Source organism: Falco cherrug, chromosome 2 (genome assembly GCF_023634085.1).
Source record: "Falco cherrug isolate bFalChe1 chromosome 2, bFalChe1.pri, whole genome shotgun sequence".
Classification (NCBI taxonomy): domain Eukaryota; kingdom Metazoa; phylum Chordata; class Aves; order Falconiformes; family Falconidae; genus Falco; species Falco cherrug.
This window is the reverse complement of record NC_073698.1, coordinates 22,523,505-22,542,403: the sequence shown is the minus strand read 5'-3', so window position 1 is coordinate 22,542,403 and position 18,899 is coordinate 22,523,505. Positions and strand designations below refer to the sequence as shown.

Here is an 18,899-nt window from a genome sequence, read left to right as displayed (position 1 = left end):
AGAAAAAAAATCTGCATATATTTATGTCATAAAATCACAGCGTGGCATTAGATCCCAAGATAAGGAGGAGTTATGAAACCTCAGAACTCCTCAGACAGGAACGCCTCTAGGTTTTTATAGATGAAAAGGAGCTGTCTGATCTATGAAATGTAGTTAGTAATAAATCCACGTTCAGGGTACCTCCAGCTGATCAACTACATGTACACAACAGAGGTAATGACATTTTATGAAGGCACTGTATTTTTTTCTGTTATTTAACAAAAAAAAAAAAAATTCCTTCTCAGCAGTTAATGGAAGCCTGGCCCCTTGCAAGAAAGATTCCTGTCAGATAAGATTTCTCAGGACACAACCTGATACAGATTGTTGTTGCTGATAAAAAGGAACACAGGCAAAGGTCATATGCAGATTTATGAAAAATAAATTTATTACATAACACCTTGTTTTAACAATGTTTGATTTTTTTTTATTCAGAATACTTGTGTCATTCATGTAAAATAGTTTGATACAGTACATTGTATGTAAGTTTTTCCTCATAAATTCTAAGGCTCTCCTAACACCTTGATCCTCTGCTGTAGGAATGGCACCCCTAAACAATGTGCGAACATTTAAAAAAAAAATTAACTGAACAAAATTTAAAATCCACTACACCAAGCTGGTTCTCAAAAATCATGACAAAATATCTGAATGGATGCCGCACCTTTTTAGGAAATATCATTCATGCTTTTTTAATCCCAAAGCATGCTCACAAATCATTAACACCAACAGGAAAAAAAAAAATAAAACACTGTCTATGACAATCATTTTAGTTTGTTTGCTGAACCAAACATGTTTATATCAATGACAACATACTTATTTTACTATCAAATAGCAGCTTTAATACCAGTCAAGTCATAGATTTAAAAACAAAAACCTATGGTGGAAATTAATCTTTGGGACATTTGTAATTGCTGGGAAAAAAATGCAAACGTTCTCATGGTTTTAAAAAAATCTCATCATAGCAATCATTCAGTCATAAAACATTGATCTAGGTGGAAAATGAGCCAACCCACAAAAGTCACTAAAAATAAACGTCTATCAAAGTTGTCTCAGAGTCACGGTTAGTTTGCTTTTTTTGCCATGGTAACATATACTGTATGCTTCAAGTACCAGTTCAAAGATGTTGTGTACTATTGGTCAGATAAAGTTGTTACATCAAGAGAATTCACCACATACGACAACAACAATGCTTGCCCCTAGCACATTTCACAGCTTCAACTGCTACAGACTGTCACTGAAAAAAAATGCATCGGTCAGTCTGAATCATGTCAAGTAAACTACTGAAGTAGCATATCCACAACACAAACTGTGCTAGCACTTTCTTTTCAAGTCTAACCCCAAAAACAGGTTCAATCTGGGAGCCACTACTCCGCTCTGTGGAAGGGGGTGGATCGTGGCGATCGGACAGGTTGGAGGTGTGGTTGTACAGTACATTCTCGTGGCCCGAGCTGGGTTCCAGGCAGGCAGCTGTGCGGCCGGTCCTGCAGCATTAGCAACAGTGCATTGACGTTATTGGGATGCAGCTCAGTACCGATGTGTCTGATGTGAGTACTGTGGTGGCTGCTGGGAGGTAGTTGAATATCCCATGCTGCTCTGTGGCTGTGATGTGCTTGGTCCGGGGTTGGGGTAGGCAGCATGGGGGTTGGAACGCTGCAGAGGGGTAAAAGCAGAGGAAACATAACCCTTTGTAACAGGTACATCGCAAGGCAGTTTTGCCTACCCGTTTCTTTCTTCAAGCGGTACCCAGCACACCGAGTCTCAAAGCAGCTGCACTTCCAGGCTTCTTTTCACTTACTCTGATTACAGCAGGTGCAGGTATGAACATCAAGTTAGAAAGTGACAGTTACCACCCTTCAGTTACCCATCTTTATTACCCTCTGTGAAGCTACACGCCAAGCCAAACCTCCAGCCAGCCCTCCAGATGGCTACGGCACACCTGCACGTTACACAAGGCTGCCACTGCTCACAGCAGTGCTCTTCTCTCCACTTGCTCCCTTCTCCTTCCGAGAAGGTGTGTTGGAGTGGAGGTCCAAATGGTGCATTTTACTGCTGCTGAGCCACTCTGCATTATTCTGGACATTTCCTACACAAAGGATGCTTGCCACCCTTTTGTGTGACCTAGGAGTAAAAGCTGAGCACGCTGTGATTATTTAGGCTAAGGTATCACCTAGCAGCAGCCTTACCAATACCTGAAGGAAAGTTAAAGACGAAGCCACACACTTCTCAGCGGAACCAGATATTTCAGGGGGAAATGGCCATAGACTGTGGCTTGGGACATTGGAGGGGAGTGGAAATCACTAGGAGACCAGTATAGCACTAGAAGAACTTGCCCAGAGAGGCTGTGAAGTCTCCTTCTATGGAGGTTTTTCAGACTCAGTTAAACAAAGCCATGGCTGACCTGATTTAGCAGTCCTGCTTCCAGTGGGAGACTGGGCTAGATGGTCTCTTGAGGCCCCTTTCAACCAGTATTTCTACAATTATCTATGAGTGGAGCATTCATCATTGCAAGAAGCTCTGAACAAACCAGCAACTGCCTGCTTCAATTTTAACCTAAAAATTCATTATTTACACATCATGCATTAAAAAGGGAAGAAAGGACTCATATGAGATTGTCAGTCTAAGCATATGACCACTTAATACATTTAACATTTCATTACATTAACATAATTTCAGCACATTACTGTGCTGTTTTACATTTATGTTAAGGTTTACAAATGCACAAATTCTGAAGTGTTTAGAAACTGCTGCATAACTTCTGAATTCACGATATTGCAAGATGTACTAGGATTTTTAGAGAAAGCTGCTTCTAGTAAAGGTCTGAAAACTTCTCTAAGGTGAATATTCCAGGACTAGGGTACTGCTACTGAGACCTGAATACACAAAACTATGGTGAACCAATGTACTGAAAAAGTAAAATATAAAATATGTAAAGCCATTTTAATAAGTTGAAATATAAAATAATAATACATAACAACCCCTTTTTTTCCTACTGTTCAGCATTCAGAACAGCAGCTACGATCAGGATGCTGAGATGATGGCAGAAATGAAAAGGCAAACTACTTGTTAATATATGCTCGCAGGACTAAGCTAATTCTCTAGGGGCGTACAGTGTAAAGGGGAAGAAATAGCTGGACTGGCACTTAACGCCAGCAAGAACAAACCAGCGCTGCTGAACCACACCATTAACACAGTGAGCGAACTTTTGTGATATTTGCCTTCAGTCTTGAGAGACAGAGTAAAGTCACTCGACAACAGAAGCATCACAGCTCTGGGTCACCCTTCTCCATGTAGCAAATATAGGATGTGATTCAGAGACTGAAAATCTCTGAATATTCTTTTTGCCCAAGCATGGCTCCTGCATGTAGGAAAATATCACAACTTGAATCATTTAAAAAACTAACCATTCACATCAGCTGTAAACACTTTCTGCATTCTGACTTCTAAAACAGATCTTAAGATGGAAGCAATTAAAATCCTAATTCTTTCATGACACGCACTGCAACAAATGGCTTTTGTTTAAGAACAAATGTAAATATCCAATCCTTTCTAAATACCATTAAGCACCCAGAGGGTTATTACAAGGAAAAGCTCAGAGTAGTGGAATTGCTCCAGCCTGTTTAATCACATTGCATTTGGAAGCGTCATGTTGCAGATTTAAATGAAAAGGCGAGGAAGTCCGCATGTCACGTGTCTACTACTTTTATGCATGGCAGAAAGCGATACCAGGTCAGCCTGCTCTGCAGAGAGTAATTTGATTTCTGAGGGGATGGAGAAACTGTCTTAGTGTGCCTTGCCCAGGAGATGGCAATCCTTCTTCACAAGCTTTATATGGGGAATTTGAGCAAATTAAATGAAGAACAAAGGAACAGGTGTTTGATTAAAACAGAGGGTTGTACTGTAATATTTGTTTGCTGTCTCCTCAAGTTGCAGGATCAGAAGCAAAAAATGTGAGGATTTTTTTTTCAGGGAGACCTGAAACCACCAATAGGCAATTCGTAACTGCTTTTGTTCTAGTGCCAGCCAGTTCAGGTCTCCTCCTTTTGATTACCATGTTTTCCAGATATCTCCAACAGAACAAATCTACCCACTGCCTTCTTGCAAGACTCAGGGGAAGCTTTTTGGGTTTGGTTTTTTTGTTGTTGTTGAAAACCAGGTGTTTTGCTTCCCAGAGGGACAGCAAAAAGATTAGTCTGGAACAGTCAAGTTACCAGTAAGAGCTCCTAGGATAGCAAAGCAGCAGTTATCACTGCCTCAATGCAGAAGTATTCTGAAAGTGTTTGTTGACAAGGGCTGCCCCCAGCTATAAGCCTGGGATGGAAATCTGAGAACACAAAAGTTGTGATGAGCACGAGCAGAAAACAAACGAACATCAACTCCTGCTGAGGCAACGCAAGCCTTCTGACTTCTCAACTAGCAAACCTCAGCCCTTGCTCACAGAAGTGGAAGCTGAAGTTGCTCAAAATGCCAAGCTGCAGCAGCAAAATGAGGGGAAGGCCATGTAAATAGGGCATGTAAATGGGGCTCCCTGACAAGTACATGCAGCCTCTGCATCAGTGTCCTTAGATATGCGACTCAAGATGAGGGGAAGATTTAAGAGAGTTACAGCTGCATTTGCCACCTTAAAAATACACACACAGAAGGAGTAGAGCGCGCCAGCTAAAAGGCCAAAACAGCAGTCTACTGCAGCTTGCCAAACTGAAAGGGATGGAAGTCCCGTGCTGGAAGTACACAGATTTATGTAAAAATGAAGGTAATGCCCCCAGGCAGTCTTTGAGGATACCTGGTACTCTCAGAAACAAACTCTGAAATGCAAGATTTCAAAGCCTACTGGTGTTTATGGAGAAACAATATCAAACCGTGAAAAGTAAGCTGACAGCAGTAGTTGCAATGACACTGTTCTTCAACTCTCCCTACGTTTTGCTACAGAATATAAGCATAACTAAGTGGGTTTCCAATATTAGGCTCTCAGATTTAGATATTAATCTTCAAACTAACTGAAAACACTGCCAGTAACATCTGACTTCTCCATCTTTTGATTTCACCCAAGACTGTCTTCCAATTGGCCTTCCGTACTACGCATTCTATATGAACAGTTCCTGCAGGGTAACATTTCCACCAGCATGCCTCCTCCTTAAATCTTCTATTCCCTAGGCTTCCAAAATCTGCCACCTCTCTAACAGCTCTCATGCATATCATTTGAAATCTTCCCTCCTCCTCTTCTGTAATTTCTTAGCTTGCATTAACTACAGGTTCTGTCCTTAACTCTCCCCAGTCTCCAGCAGTAACCTCATCCAAACTCACAAATTCTGGTATCATTCCCTGGGACGACTCCGATATCTTTCTGCTCCAGACTCTTCTGATTTCCTAATATCTGACCACAAGCTCAAATGCAGGAACTCTAGAACACAGTTTTTAAGTTTTCCTTAAGAGTTTTTCTTACATGCCTCCTCGTCTTCCTTCACTCAGTCACCACCACCTCACTTGTCTCTTCAGATCCACAATACTGGGCTTACTCAGCCTGGAATCTCCCTTGGTCTTCAAAATAGAGATTGACAGCCTCATGTCAAGTCTTCCTGTTAGTCATCAAAAATACTGCTTTTCCATTCATTTGCCCAACTACAGCTCTTGCTCAGACTCTTATTTCACAGCTTGTTTACCACAATATCCTTTGACTCCTCTACTATTACAGGCTTGTTCAAACAAGGAATAGTATTTTCCGGAGATACAGAGCACAGCATAACAGGGTCCTGGTCCACTATCAACATTTCCTAATATGAAGGTAATAAATTAGTAAATGCCATGATCTCTGATCCTGATGTCCTTATTGCTAATCTGAAGAGCATCAGCATATCAATTTACAGACAAAACAACAACTAAATCCACCTTAAAAAAATCTGAAAGATGCTAGAAAATACCAGTTAATACAGCGACATTTATAAAATCACATTTTTTAACTTAAAGAAACACTGCTATAAACATGAGAACCAAAATACACAATATATGAAATAAAGCAAATACCTGATAGTCTGAGGTCATAATAAGTCCACCTGAGGTAGTGGTAGGAGGAACAACTCTCACTTTTTTCAGTGGGGGTCCCTGTGTGTGACTGTTGTCTTGGTTCCCTGGATGACCAGTTCCATTAGTATGGTTATTGCCCTGCTGCTGCTGCTGGTTCTTCTCAATTGTTTAAACACAAAGAAAAATTTCAACTCAAAAGCAGTACGTGAAATAACATGAAAACAGGAAATAGTGTGAAAGCCCGTGAAGCATGATGATACTGTTCTTCCAGTACTTACTTTGTCTCCTTTATCATCTGGTTCTTCTTCTGTTAAAAATTCTCGTTTTGGGTAAGGGATTTGACAACCTGCAAAAACACTGCCCCCCAAAAAAGTCTATTTATCACTGTATTAGAACAGAATGGTTAGACCTGTAAGTTTCATACTTCACCCATGCTAGTTTCAAGTTGCCTGAGCCATGGACTAATACCTGTAACTAGTGGAGAAGTTTTTCCTGTCTTAGTTCCATCATATTCCAAACTTAGTAAACATATTCACATTTATTTTTAATCTTCATTTGCCTCTTATACACTCATTTAAAATCCTAATAGTTTTCACAGTTTCTGGTAGCTGGTGACCAAACTGGTGGCTGGAAAGGTACACCACCTGTTAGTTATCTGCAAGGGCACAAAGAGCTATCTTAATCCAGCTATCGTGTAATTCACAAACTCGGGTCTAACTAAAAATACTCTTGGAAACTTCCACTATTAATAAAACTGTATGGAACAAAAGTCTAAAAATAACTAGATTTTAATCTGTCTGTTCATATCTCATGGTCCACGTGAATTTGCTACTGCTAATGCAAGTTAATATTTACCTGCTCTGAATCAGTAGAATGTATTTATAATAAAGTCTCTGTACACCTGTTAGCATTACTCATTGCGTATTCACACTAAAATGCCAACCTGAAGTTGAGAAAAAAATCCAAAAACTGTCCTAAAAGCAGTTTCTACAAAACCAAATCATTCACGTGACAACATTAAATCACAGAGACAAGTCAAGAGCTGTTATAAATAATCCAGTAGGTTTTAGTGGAATAATTTCATTTTTAATTAATTGCTTATAAATATACATACCATATTTTATAAATGCCTCCCTAGATAACGGTAGAGAATCATACACAGGATGTAGTAACAGCTTTCCTTAAAAGGTGTACAATCATGCTCTCTGGCTAGTCTTTTGGGAGGGGGGCTTAATTTTTAATGAAATCATTCATTGTCCCTACATTTTCTTCCTTCTGTAAATCTCCCTACACAAACAAAAAAGAGAAGTGTCTACAGAAAATGGATTTAAGTTGTTAAGGATGACAGCACAGAGACAGAGTCGACTTCCCCCACCCACTGAATTTACAACAAAGGCTAAGACAGAAAAATGTAAACTAATTAGAGTGTCATCTGGCATTCTGGAGCAGAGAAGTGGACCTGCAGGCACTTAGCAGTTGTCTACAAAGATCTGTAGCATGCATAATCAACCTGTCAGTGAATAACAAGATTAGTGCTGCAACTAATAGGATCAAAGTTCCATAGAGCAAGAGATTAATAAGAATGCTACTTAATTTTAAAAACCACAAATGGCATTTTAGCAGTTATAGCTTTCCTTGGTTGTTAGACAGTAAGTATTTAGCTCAATATTCAGAAACATATTTATAGCAGAGAGAAAGCTCACACTCCTAAAACATCTCTGGATGCACTGACAGGTTAATAAACTGATCACTTACTCGGATGTGGGAAGAGGATCTTCTAAGAAATAGGGATCCTGCATAGCCTGTTCTGAGGTAATTCTCTTAATTGGATCCATCGTGAGCAATTTCTGAAGCTGCAAAAATAAAAGATAAAAAGCTCTGCATTACTTCTCAAAGACTATCTCGTATAAATGTGCCTGAACTCAAAACCCTAACAATAAATGGCATAACCACATTCTTCTCTCTTGTTAAAACCATTGCCCATTGAAGAACACCTATTCTCACTTGCAAAGCCCAGAAGACTCAGTTCCAGTCACAAATGTTCTAACAACAACATTCAAAGAGTTTGCATGACATACCAGAAGCTTTAATCATAGAATCATAAAATAGTTTGGGTTGGAAGGGACATTTAAAGGTCACCCAGTGCAACCACCCTGCAATGAGTAGGGCCATCTTCCACTAGACCAGGCTGCTCAGAGCCCCGTCCAACCTGACCTTGAGTGTTCCCAGGGATGGGGCATCTACCACCTCTCTGGGCAACCTGTTCCAAAGTTTCACCACCCTCACTGTAAACATTTTCCTTGTATCTAGTCCAAACATACCCTCTTTCAGTTTAAAACTGTTACCCCTTGTCCTGTCACTACAAGCCCTACTAAAAGGTTTGTCCCCATCTTTCCTGTAGGCTCCTTTAGGTGCTGGAAGGCTGCTCTAAGGTGTCCCTGGAGCCTTCTCTTCTCCAGGCTGAACCACCCCAACTCTCTCAGCCTGTCTTCACAGGAGAGGTGCTCCAGCCCTCTGAGCATCTTTGTGGCCCTGCTCTGGAGCCACTCCAACAGGTCCATGTCCTTCTTGTGTGGGGGGCTCCAGAGTTCAATGCAATACTCCAGGTGGGGTCTCACCAGAACAGAGTAGAGGGGCAGAATCACCTCCCTCGACCTGCTGGCCCCGCTGCTTTTGAAGCAGCCCCAGGGTATGGTTAGCCACTTGGGCTGTGAGTGCACGTTGCTGGCTCATGTCCAGCTCTTCATCCACCAGGACCCCCAAGTCCTCCTCTCTCTAACCGTCTGTTCACTTCCCACAGGAAGATATAACATGCACATATTTAGCCCAGTTTCTTCAACTACACTTTAACAGTAACCAATGTAACAGCCATCTAAATTAAAATTCTTAGCAATTAAAACCCAAGTGATTCCATATCCATTAGTGCTTGTTATTTAGTATATAGCTATTACTATACTCGCTATTAAGTGAGCATACACAACCACAATGCAGACCTCCATGCTGCAGACAGCTACAGTTAGGAAAGTACATTTTCCCTCCTCAGCTTTTTAATAACATTGTTAAAAATATAATAAATATGTATACCACCATCAGTCCAGTTGTGTTTTTCACATCATCAACAAGGACTCACAATAAGTTATTTCAGCTCCCTGAGCCTGCATACAGTTTTTGTAGAGTATCAGTTTAAACAGAACAATTCTTGTACTCTCAAACAGCTCAAAACGCAATCCCAGGAACCAGAAAAGGGGAAGACAAACTATGAGAAAGAATTGCCAGCATGCTGAAAAACACCACAACCAAAAAACCACCGCAAAACTCTGGCATCATTTCTGGCAGTTAGGTTATAAAGCTGTCCATCACATACTGACAAGACGTGTGCAAACCTGGTCTTAATCAGCAACAAAAACCACAAGCAAAGTTTAAGGTTTGTACAACCATTATCACACAGAGGATCAAAACTCCTCTTTTGCCCCCTTGTTCAGGTGCCAGCACAGAAGTGAATCTTCCACTTATTATTACAAATATTTTCTATTTTGAAAGCAGTTCAATTAAAGATCACCTGGCTGAATGATATAATAATGATGCAGTTAACTATCAGCAACGAATGGGACAATTGCTGCAGTTCCCATGGACCAAAGTAACTAAACAGAAGATGAAGCACCACTCAACCAAAAGCAGCAGCTGCGTATCCATTTTCTAAAGCATAAACAAGTAGGGGAAAAAAATTTGGAAAGTGAAAGTGGGAAAAACCATAACCTGCAAAAGCAGGAAGGAGCCAAAGTTGTCTCATATTAGCGCATCAGTTTTGCGTGTGAAAAGGAATCATGTGCATGAATGCCAGTAAAGGAGGAAAAAAATCTAGTTGATTCAGGTTGGGAACAAAATAATTTCATTTTTGACAATGAAAACAATCTCTGGATTTACTAGTCCTGTAATTATTAGTTCTGACATATTTTACAATAGTAGGTGTAAACAGCTCTTATCTGTTCTGAGGCAGACAGTAAAAGGGCTGAGAGACAACTTGTGGAAGAGTAAGATCCAGTATGTCTGGAAGAACTGGTACCAAGAGATTCATTGAACTCGTTCAGCACTGGTGGAGGTGCCCGAGGCATTCATCTGCAGCTCAGCCTGGCCTCAAACATCACCAGCGGAAACCTAAGGCAGCCTCTGCTTTTGCCAGCACCTGAAACAGTGTTTTAAGATGTTACTTTCCAAAGACTAGGATTTTTAAGTGGGATCTGATTTTCAGTGAATTATTCTGACAGACAGCACTTAGCAGAAAACTGAGAAGATTCTGTTAAAGCTAATTAACTATGAACTTCACAGTGCATCCCTCATAATCCATACTATGGGAGGTACAAAAGAATGTAGCTACATCTACACTACTAGCTTGCGTGACACCAACTGACACCATCCAAACTGCACAAAGCTCGCTCTCTTGCTATCAGTTTTGTCACGGGAAGGTGGGTAGAGATCCAAAGCAGAATGAGTGGATGAGGTAGCAGTTGAGCACCATGTTCAGGGGTCCGTGCATTCAGTCTCCCCTTCTGGTCCTCTTGTTCAGTACTAACAGATATGACCGAGGATGGAAGGGTGGTGCCGGCCTGGCAAAGGACACCATTCCTTGATCTTGCATTTTAATGTTACTACTGTTTTTTGGTATAAAAACAAACATGCTGAACAAAAACGCTAAATACATTCAAACAGCTATCACCCTGTTAGGATACCCCAGAGAGAAGGGAATACACTGTAGTGAGCATTTCAAGCTATTCTCATGTGGTTATTTTGTGTCTACTTTTGTTGTTCTACTGAAAACTCTTTTTAAACTTGCAAGACTCAAGAGTTGGATGAGACATTTCAGGCTGGTTTGGTCACAATGACCAATGAGCACACTCAGCTCATAAAAAAGGCTAGTTCATTCAGAGGGAGACTTTTTATGAACATCCAAGATGTACAGCAAAGCCCAACCTACTCGCTCTTACCTGTGCCTGGTATCAAGCCAGCAGACTGGAGAATGGTGAGAAAAATAGGTGAGGAACCAATGGAGGGGGAAAAGCACTTTACTTGAATATGAAGTCACTGGCCATGCTATATAAGATCTTGCATGGAAAAGGTTTTTACCTCAGATTGCCTACGTATGATATGAAAATCCTATGCCACTGATTTTAACAGGCAGAACTGAGTGAGTTTTCTCAGCTACTCACCACTGGTGACAGTTAGTCACTTTCAGATTTTTGTACAGCAACATGAGCTTAATTTTGAGAGCTTTGGACTACAAATATGTCACAAGTCTAATCTGAAGGTAACAATCAGTATGTTTGTTCTCAAAGAAGATGAAGTTAGAAAGTTAAGTACTGACGCAGGCAGCTGCATAATTTTATGGAACACCTGCCTATAGCAGCTGATAAGAAAGACTTGCGAATTCACTCAGTTTACCTCACTTTAGAATATAACGATGAGTTTTTATATCCAAATCCCACCCTACACAAATCATCATATTCAACAGATACTTCATGTTGTGTTTTGCTTAATTACTTAATAATTTTCAGAAATATTATTTCTGCTTTGATAGGAATATGACATTATCTACTTGTCATGCCAAATATTTTTTTCAAAGTATGTATTGTCATACTAAAACATAAGAACATCTTAATAAAATACTAAAAATGCATTTCTGAAGTTCCTATAATAACTATGTACTAAAAACTGGATTAATTATGAGCACTTCTGTTCTTCACATATCAACATAAGCTTTTTATGCATTCCATACAAACACACAGGCTGCTCAGCCACTTTCAGTTGTGTTTGGATGCAAAAATCCATCAAAAATTCAAAATCTCTACCAAAGAGGACTAGTTTCTTATGTAAGTTTCCTTATATAAACATCTCTAGTATGTCACCAACTTTGAGAGAGTAGAGGCACTTCACAGTAAATGATGCATAATGGTATAACTGCCAGGTAACTTCCTGCAATAAGAACTTGATTCAGCTGGTTATACTTTTGGTTTTAACCTGAACCTTGAATATACTTTCTGTTTTAAACCAGTTGCAGTATAACTCATCGGCTTGGAACGCCCCATCCAAAAATGCTCATGCAGTATGCCACATGAATAATACTGCCTCAGAGCTCTGACTACAGGATACATTCCAAAATTTACATGGAGGAAAAAGTACTGAACAGAAAAAAAACCAGGCTGCTTAAAAACCCTTGGGTCTGATCATCAGAGAAGGTACAGCTTCCAATGATTTGGAACGAAAGCCACACAAAAATCTCAAGATACCCAGGCCTCTTAACTATCTTCCTTTTCCTCCAGTTTATTCCTATCATCTGCAATATCAAAAACCTTCCCATTTTCTTCCCTCACTTTCTTTTTGAAAATAGAAATAGGCTATTAGAAGTATGCAAAGCAGCAAAATGGCTGAGTTAAAATAATACTGCAAATATAATTACAAACTACACATGACAGACTGAAAACTTCCGATATACACAATGCAGAACCTAATCCACTAAGTCACAGAATAATTTTATCAATGTGGAAAGATAGTGGTTTTGCAATTCTCAGATTGCCAAGTATCAGTTATTCCAAAGTTATTTATAAAATAATGTATAATATTTATAAAACCAAGGTAGTCACAGTGTACTTGACACCAGCTCAACTCACACTTTCAACAACTGTTGCTTATATGAAAGGTTTGATTTTTTATGCATGCAGGAACTTACCAAGTGGAATGCCTTACTATCTGGTTTAACTTTATGTTTTTCCATATATTTGATAAGGCTGCAGTTGGTATACCTATAAAAGGAAAAAAGGTGGTATTTCTAATATGCAAATCACTGATACGGCAAAGTTTTCTTATTAGCCACAAAACATAGTAACAAGGACAGTTTAGTCTCGGTTGCTAATCCACTATGCAGTGAAAAAACACAACGGCAACAAAGACATTGCTTAAAAATCATTCAGACACTAGAGAAATGCATCTCCCCCGACATGCTTGTAAAAACACATCACATCCACACAAAAAGCATGCTTTTAACCCACATGCAGACAGCAAACTATCACTGGGATTTAAACTACCTTTTAGCAATTTTACTACTATATAGTTTTATTCTGTATATTTCTAATGCCAGTAAACATGGAGATAAGTACTAAGCCCATCTTAACACTCTCTTGCAACATACAGGTTGCTACAGGAACATTCATGAATTCACTTTTCAAAAAGGGAGCTCAGAAACAAGGTTTCTAAATGGTTACAACATGGCAGATGCAAGAACTGTACAGATACAGCCCCAAGTCCCTCAGCATGGAAGCAAGGCAACAGGGTAGGGTCTTAAGTGCAGGTATTAGACTCTGGCAATGCGAGAGCAAACCAGAAAGGTATTCCTTCCTTTAACCTTCATAAGCTACCCTAGACACCAAACCTGACAATTATACCCACTATTTGCTGGAAACTGTACAGGGTTACCAGATCCCTTTTAAGCAGCTATAACAGAAAAATCATTTCCAGCGCCACAAATTTGGAAACAGCTGTGACAAACCCCACTTTGCACTCCTCAGAGCTGTGTGGGATCTTACTAGCCCCGCTCATTTCACACCTGCCACCTTACCATTCACACTCTGCCTCTGGCTACTCTTCTGATTCACACCACCTCAACAGGCCAAGTTCACCATTATGAAAGAGCTTCATTTTTGTTTTTTCACAATCTAAGTCATAACCATTCTCGTTTGGCATCTACACAGAAGACACCCTGAGCTACAAGAAATTTAGTGTAAGAGGGAGAAGTAAAATACACTAAGAACGCTCAGCTCCAAGCAGACTTACGTGTTTCTCCGGAAATCTTTCATTAGAGTTGAATGTTCAGGCATCTTTTTTATGTCTTCCCAATCTTTATCTGCAAAATCAATATTTATTAAATTTTTTCTCCTCCCCCCCACCCCCCGCAAGTAAAACAAAGATTTTCCAAGTATCTCCATAGCCCTGATTTTTTTTTTCCCCGTCTGCTTCTCCAACCTTGCAGTTACTTACTTCTTTGTATTCCTTGGCTCGTACTCCATCACCCCTTCACAATAAATCTTACTAACACCTAAGAGGTTCCATCTGTGTGCTGATTAACCCAAGAACTTTAAAGAACAGTTGCCAGCTACAATGAAGATCACTATACGCCCAAAAGACAACACAGAAAAATATGTCAGCCATTGTGCTTGCACCCTTCAGGGCTGTTATTTACTTAGGCACAATCATGACCTTGGGACAAGAGTACATAAGACTCCTGCAAACACTGTCTCCTTCCAAGGGATTTTCTGTTCTGACATCACCACCTTTAGTTACAGGAAAATACCTAGAAATACTGTGTAAGCTCCTGCCATCTCAACCTAAAAGAAATACTGTTAGCAAACAAAAGGCTAAGAAAAATTACCATTTACACACTCAAAGAATAGTTATTCTCAGCCCCTCTGTGTAGGGCCAAGACTGAAAAGGATTTAAAAATAAACCAAAAAAATGACTAGGATCACCTCGCCTCAAATGCATTATGCTCTGTAACTCCTAAAAAGGCTCTGTGGGCAAGTAGTTTGATTCAAGTCAAATCTTTACAAAGTCTAATCACAACCTGCAGAACACTGGAAGCTTAAAAATATTAACTGAATAAGTAAGTAAATAAATAATCAAATAATAAATTTAAGGCAAGATTCTCCTCTTTCCCCCATCCCCTATCCCAAAGACATGTGAAACTTTAAAATATGGGAAGTATGAATTAAAAAGCAAAAAATTTGCTCAAAAATAGTATTTCTTGGTAGGAATCAAAGACCTTCAAAAATCAAGTGCTGACCAATAGAAAGGTTTATTTAAACCAATCAGAAAACAACAATGAGAGTATAACCTATTCAAGTAAGCTACACAAAGACAATGTAAAACCCAAATGAAGTAAGAAAAGCATAAGAAAAGGGTAAAACTCTAGGCTAAAAGCAGGAAAGGATAGTACCGCTTAAAAGGCCAAAATTAAGGGGGATTTTTAAGATAATGACAGTACTCAATATGCAAAGGCAACACTTCCAGGAATCTCATACAGCAGTATAGAAGCAATGAAGTACATCCAGGACAAAAAACAGTCGAAGGAAAAGTAAGAGCAACTTTAGTAATAAAATTCTGGAACCACATAAAGACCATAACATTCATATGACAGGAAAAATGAAGTCCACCAGAACAGTAAAGAAAAAGATTATTAATGGTGAATGGACAAAGGCAGGGAACACAAGCAGTGAGGAGAAAGATGACCAAAAAGTACAAGGCCCCTGTTACTGCTATCTGCGACCATGTGAACACTAGAAGACAGAGCATTAACTGAAAAGATGCAAGACAGCCTGTAGAAAAACAAGGTATGACCAACACTGAGGGGAAAATGCAACAAGTGATATCCACATTTGTTTCAGTTCATGCAACCAGTTCTTTGTTCCAGTTTGGAATAAAGAAGTTTTCTCCATACCACAAACTTTCTACCAAGGGAAAAAAATATGAAAAACCCTCCCCTATTTCCAAATGTTATGTTTAGTTTAGCATGAGTTAAACATCTGCATAATGTATGCTAAATGTATAGATTTTTGCTTGGTTTCACACCATCACAGTCGCTTTCCAAACCTATAATCAGTACTGAAGAAACTCAAAAATATTTCTTCAGTTTATTAATCATTAAACATGATGTTTTAGAAGTATAAAATATTGGTACATGTATACACGAAGATAATCCTATCATTAATAATAGAAAAAATATCTAATGTGACCATTAGATTCTAGATTTATAACTCATGAAATAAAGATTGTGTTTGAACAGCTTTGTTGCTTCGATCAACTGTGACCTTCATATGCAAAGAAAGCAATACAAATATCTTTCTTTGAACAGCAGTGATAAAAAACACAGTATGTACCTGCAGGAAATCCCATAACATTGAATATTCTGTCCAGCTGGTCATGGTGATAAGGATTACTAGTTTTGATATCTTCTTGTCGACAATGGAATATTGGCTCTGATGTTAGCAGCTCTGCAAATATACACCCTATGGCCCAAATATCTTTAAAAAAGGAGAACAGAAATAATAAAAATCAAATTAATCTTTCCAAAAGCATCTTGGAGAGGCAGAATGTTACTTTTTAGCTTATAAGAGATAAGGTCCCTGCACTGAAAATTTCAAGTTTCTGTTGCAGAAGTGCAACAATTCCTTAACGTTTCCTTTTAGCTACAGATAGAGAGATACACAACTCAGTAACTACACAGGAGCTGAGAGTATCATACAAGTTTTTGTGGGCTTTTTAAAGTGTAGTTACCATTTATTGCTGTAAAAAAAAAAATGAATTTCATAAAGAAAAAAACCAAAGGAAACTATTTGGCTAACTGTCCATGTGTAAAATACAAATGAAGGAAAGCCAACAAACATCTTACTCCATTCACTGCCATACTGTCCTGGCCAAGAAATGTACCCTCTGATCAGCCACTGAGTTTAGTAAGTATTAAATGACTCAAAAAATACAAGGTGAAAAGCAGTGATACTGGAATAGGCCAAATGCTATCTGTAAAACCTTGTGGAAAGAGTAACAAGAAAATCACTCCATGCCCATGTACCTCACACACTCCTTTTTTCATAACATTCATTTAAAAAAAAATAAAAACACAAACAAAAAACCCCCAATACAATTCAAACACCTTTCCATTTTCACTGCTGTGTCCCAATCTGCAAAATCAGATAGCTTGAATTTTCTATTTTTCTTGATTTTTCTAGTATATTCAAATGCAATTTTTAAAGTAAGGCTACACAGAGCCTTGAATGAACAAGAAAAGGTCATGAACAAGGACAAAAGCAAATGATGCAGAGAGCATAAACCCATTACTCAGTGTTTTGTATAGTCAGTTTTTATCTACACTGAAAAAAATTATGTACTAAAAGCTATGACCATCCATGCACTTTCACATGCTGCAAGCTGAAGAAAATGCCAGTAAAGTGAAGGAACATGCAAATACAGCAAAAAAAGCAGTTTAAAGGCACATATAAAGAAATGTATTTGATCTATAAAAGAAATACAGTATTAACAGAAAAGTAAATGAAAATACATTTAAGTCATCAACAGAATTTCTGACAAAAACACTGACACAATCTTAAAAAAAAAAATAATGGCTACGGTCTGAGGAAAGAATTTCAGGTTACAGAAACAACGTCATCTATGCCGACGTACTGCTTCCATGTTTGTGCCACGCAACTGGAGCGCTGCAGGGGAAGTTATTTCCCCAAAAATGGTTGCCAGGCTTTAACATACCTTTTAAATCAGCCAGAAAGAGAAAAACTTCCCAGTTCTCTTCCCTACAGTCTCTCTGCCTTCCATGGCAAACCGGGTCACATCCACCGAAGGTGAACATCCCTCCAGCCTGCTGCTGGGCTATCCCCCCACCCTACAGCCGCCTCACACAACGGCTTCTGCCCCCAGCAATCCCTTACCCCTGAAATGGCAAGAGCAGAGACCGGCAGAGCCAGGTCAACCATGCCATGCCAAAGCTGTCAAAATTCAGGCTGGTAAATAGGAATTAAGTGGTGAGGAGGATGCAGCGTGAAGCTGAAGTAACTAATACCATCCTCACAGCACCTGCATTCTGCGAGGTTTGGTTTTTTTCTGGATATACCTGATGCAGTGCCACAGCCTAGCCTGTTGCATGACTGACCACATCTCACTACTTGAAGTGATTCCTGTTCACACTTGTGCTTTGAAGATTACACAGAGAGAGGCTAAAACTCAGCTTGTACTTCCAATTTAGTTTCAGTGCAGCCAATATATTCTTCATTCTCTACATTCCTTATTACAGGTATTTATTACACTAGGTGAAGACCTGTGCAATAGAATTAATGCACTGTGCCTCATCACCATCACGATACGGATTCTACTAAAGGTTCAAAGATGCATCTGTACATCTAACATGTACTAACATGTACTAACATGCTCTAACAGCATTTATGAAAGTCTTGTGTGAAAGCCATATACACTTATATTGGATTGCAGGGCATTTGGAGCCAAAATCCAGAAATATTTCATTCCTATGTATTGCCAGAGACCACAGTAAACCAGACAATTAGTCGAAGTATAATATTGTTTCAAGAAATCAGTAAGGTACCTTTGACACTGCTACTGTCCTTTGTACTACTTATCAACGCTTCCATATTTGGGTACATTTTAAATAAAGAACAAAATAGTAAGTTTTTGTCCAATTTACTTACCAATAGCTTTGGTATAATGCCTTGCTCCAAGAAGCAACTCTGGAGCTCGATACCAGAACGTTACAACTACTGGATCCAAGTCTGCTAAAGGCTTCAGAGGTGAATTAAATAATCGGGCAAAGCCCATGTCAGCTGCAAAATTCAAAGAGAGACGCTTTAAAATTTGAGGAAAACTACCAATCTTTTTTTTTTTTTTTTTTTTTTTTAAAAAACAAACTGATAGAGTTTACTTGTTAGCACTACCATCACTGCTAAATCAAATGCAAACACAGACTGTAGCAGATACGATTTCTGTGAGCACATTTTCTTAAAGCTTTTGTAGAAGTTACTGGATGTCATCACCTATGAAGTATATCATTATAAATCATTACTAACACGAGCCATTTACAACAAAGAATTAACCATTGTTCTGAAAAAGCGCATCAACTCACTTCTCAGGACACTGGTAAATCCTGACTCATTTTACCTGATATTGTCCAGTAAAATATTCTGTTATTACAGGATGGTCTTTCAAGAAGCAGCATTTTAAATGTGAGCAAAATGCAGGTTCTGCAAAGGTTAGAATGATTTATAATACATACATGCACATCACAA

The 18,899-nt window shown here is 39.0% G+C and overlaps 1 protein-coding gene across 7 annotated transcripts in view; it reads right to left on the bottom strand.

The window, feature by feature from the left end:
* Positions 1-400: 400 nt before the first annotated feature.
* CDK8 (cyclin dependent kinase 8) overlaps positions 401-18,899 on the bottom strand; it is an 83,789-nt gene continuing 65,290 nt past the window's right edge. For 5 of the 7 annotated variants that reach the window (XM_055701968.1, XM_055701973.1, XM_055701972.1 and 2 more), the window contains 8 exons: positions 18,306-18,437; positions 15,975-16,118; positions 13,876-13,945; positions 12,776-12,848; positions 7,810-7,907; positions 6,333-6,411; positions 6,055-6,213; positions 401-1,686 (listed from right to left, as the gene is read on the bottom strand). In XM_055701968.1, coding sequence (XP_055557943.1) covers positions 1,561-1,686; positions 6,055-6,213; positions 6,333-6,411; positions 7,810-7,907; positions 12,776-12,848; positions 13,876-13,945; positions 15,975-16,118; positions 18,306-18,437 — 881 coding nt within the window. In that variant the 3' untranslated portion in view covers positions 401-1,560. The remainder of the gene's footprint in view (positions 1,687-6,054; positions 6,214-6,332; positions 6,412-7,809; positions 7,908-12,775; positions 12,849-13,875; positions 13,946-15,974; positions 16,119-18,305; positions 18,438-18,899) is intronic. The other 2 variants (XM_055701969.1, XM_055701971.1) reach the window with 2 other exon arrangements.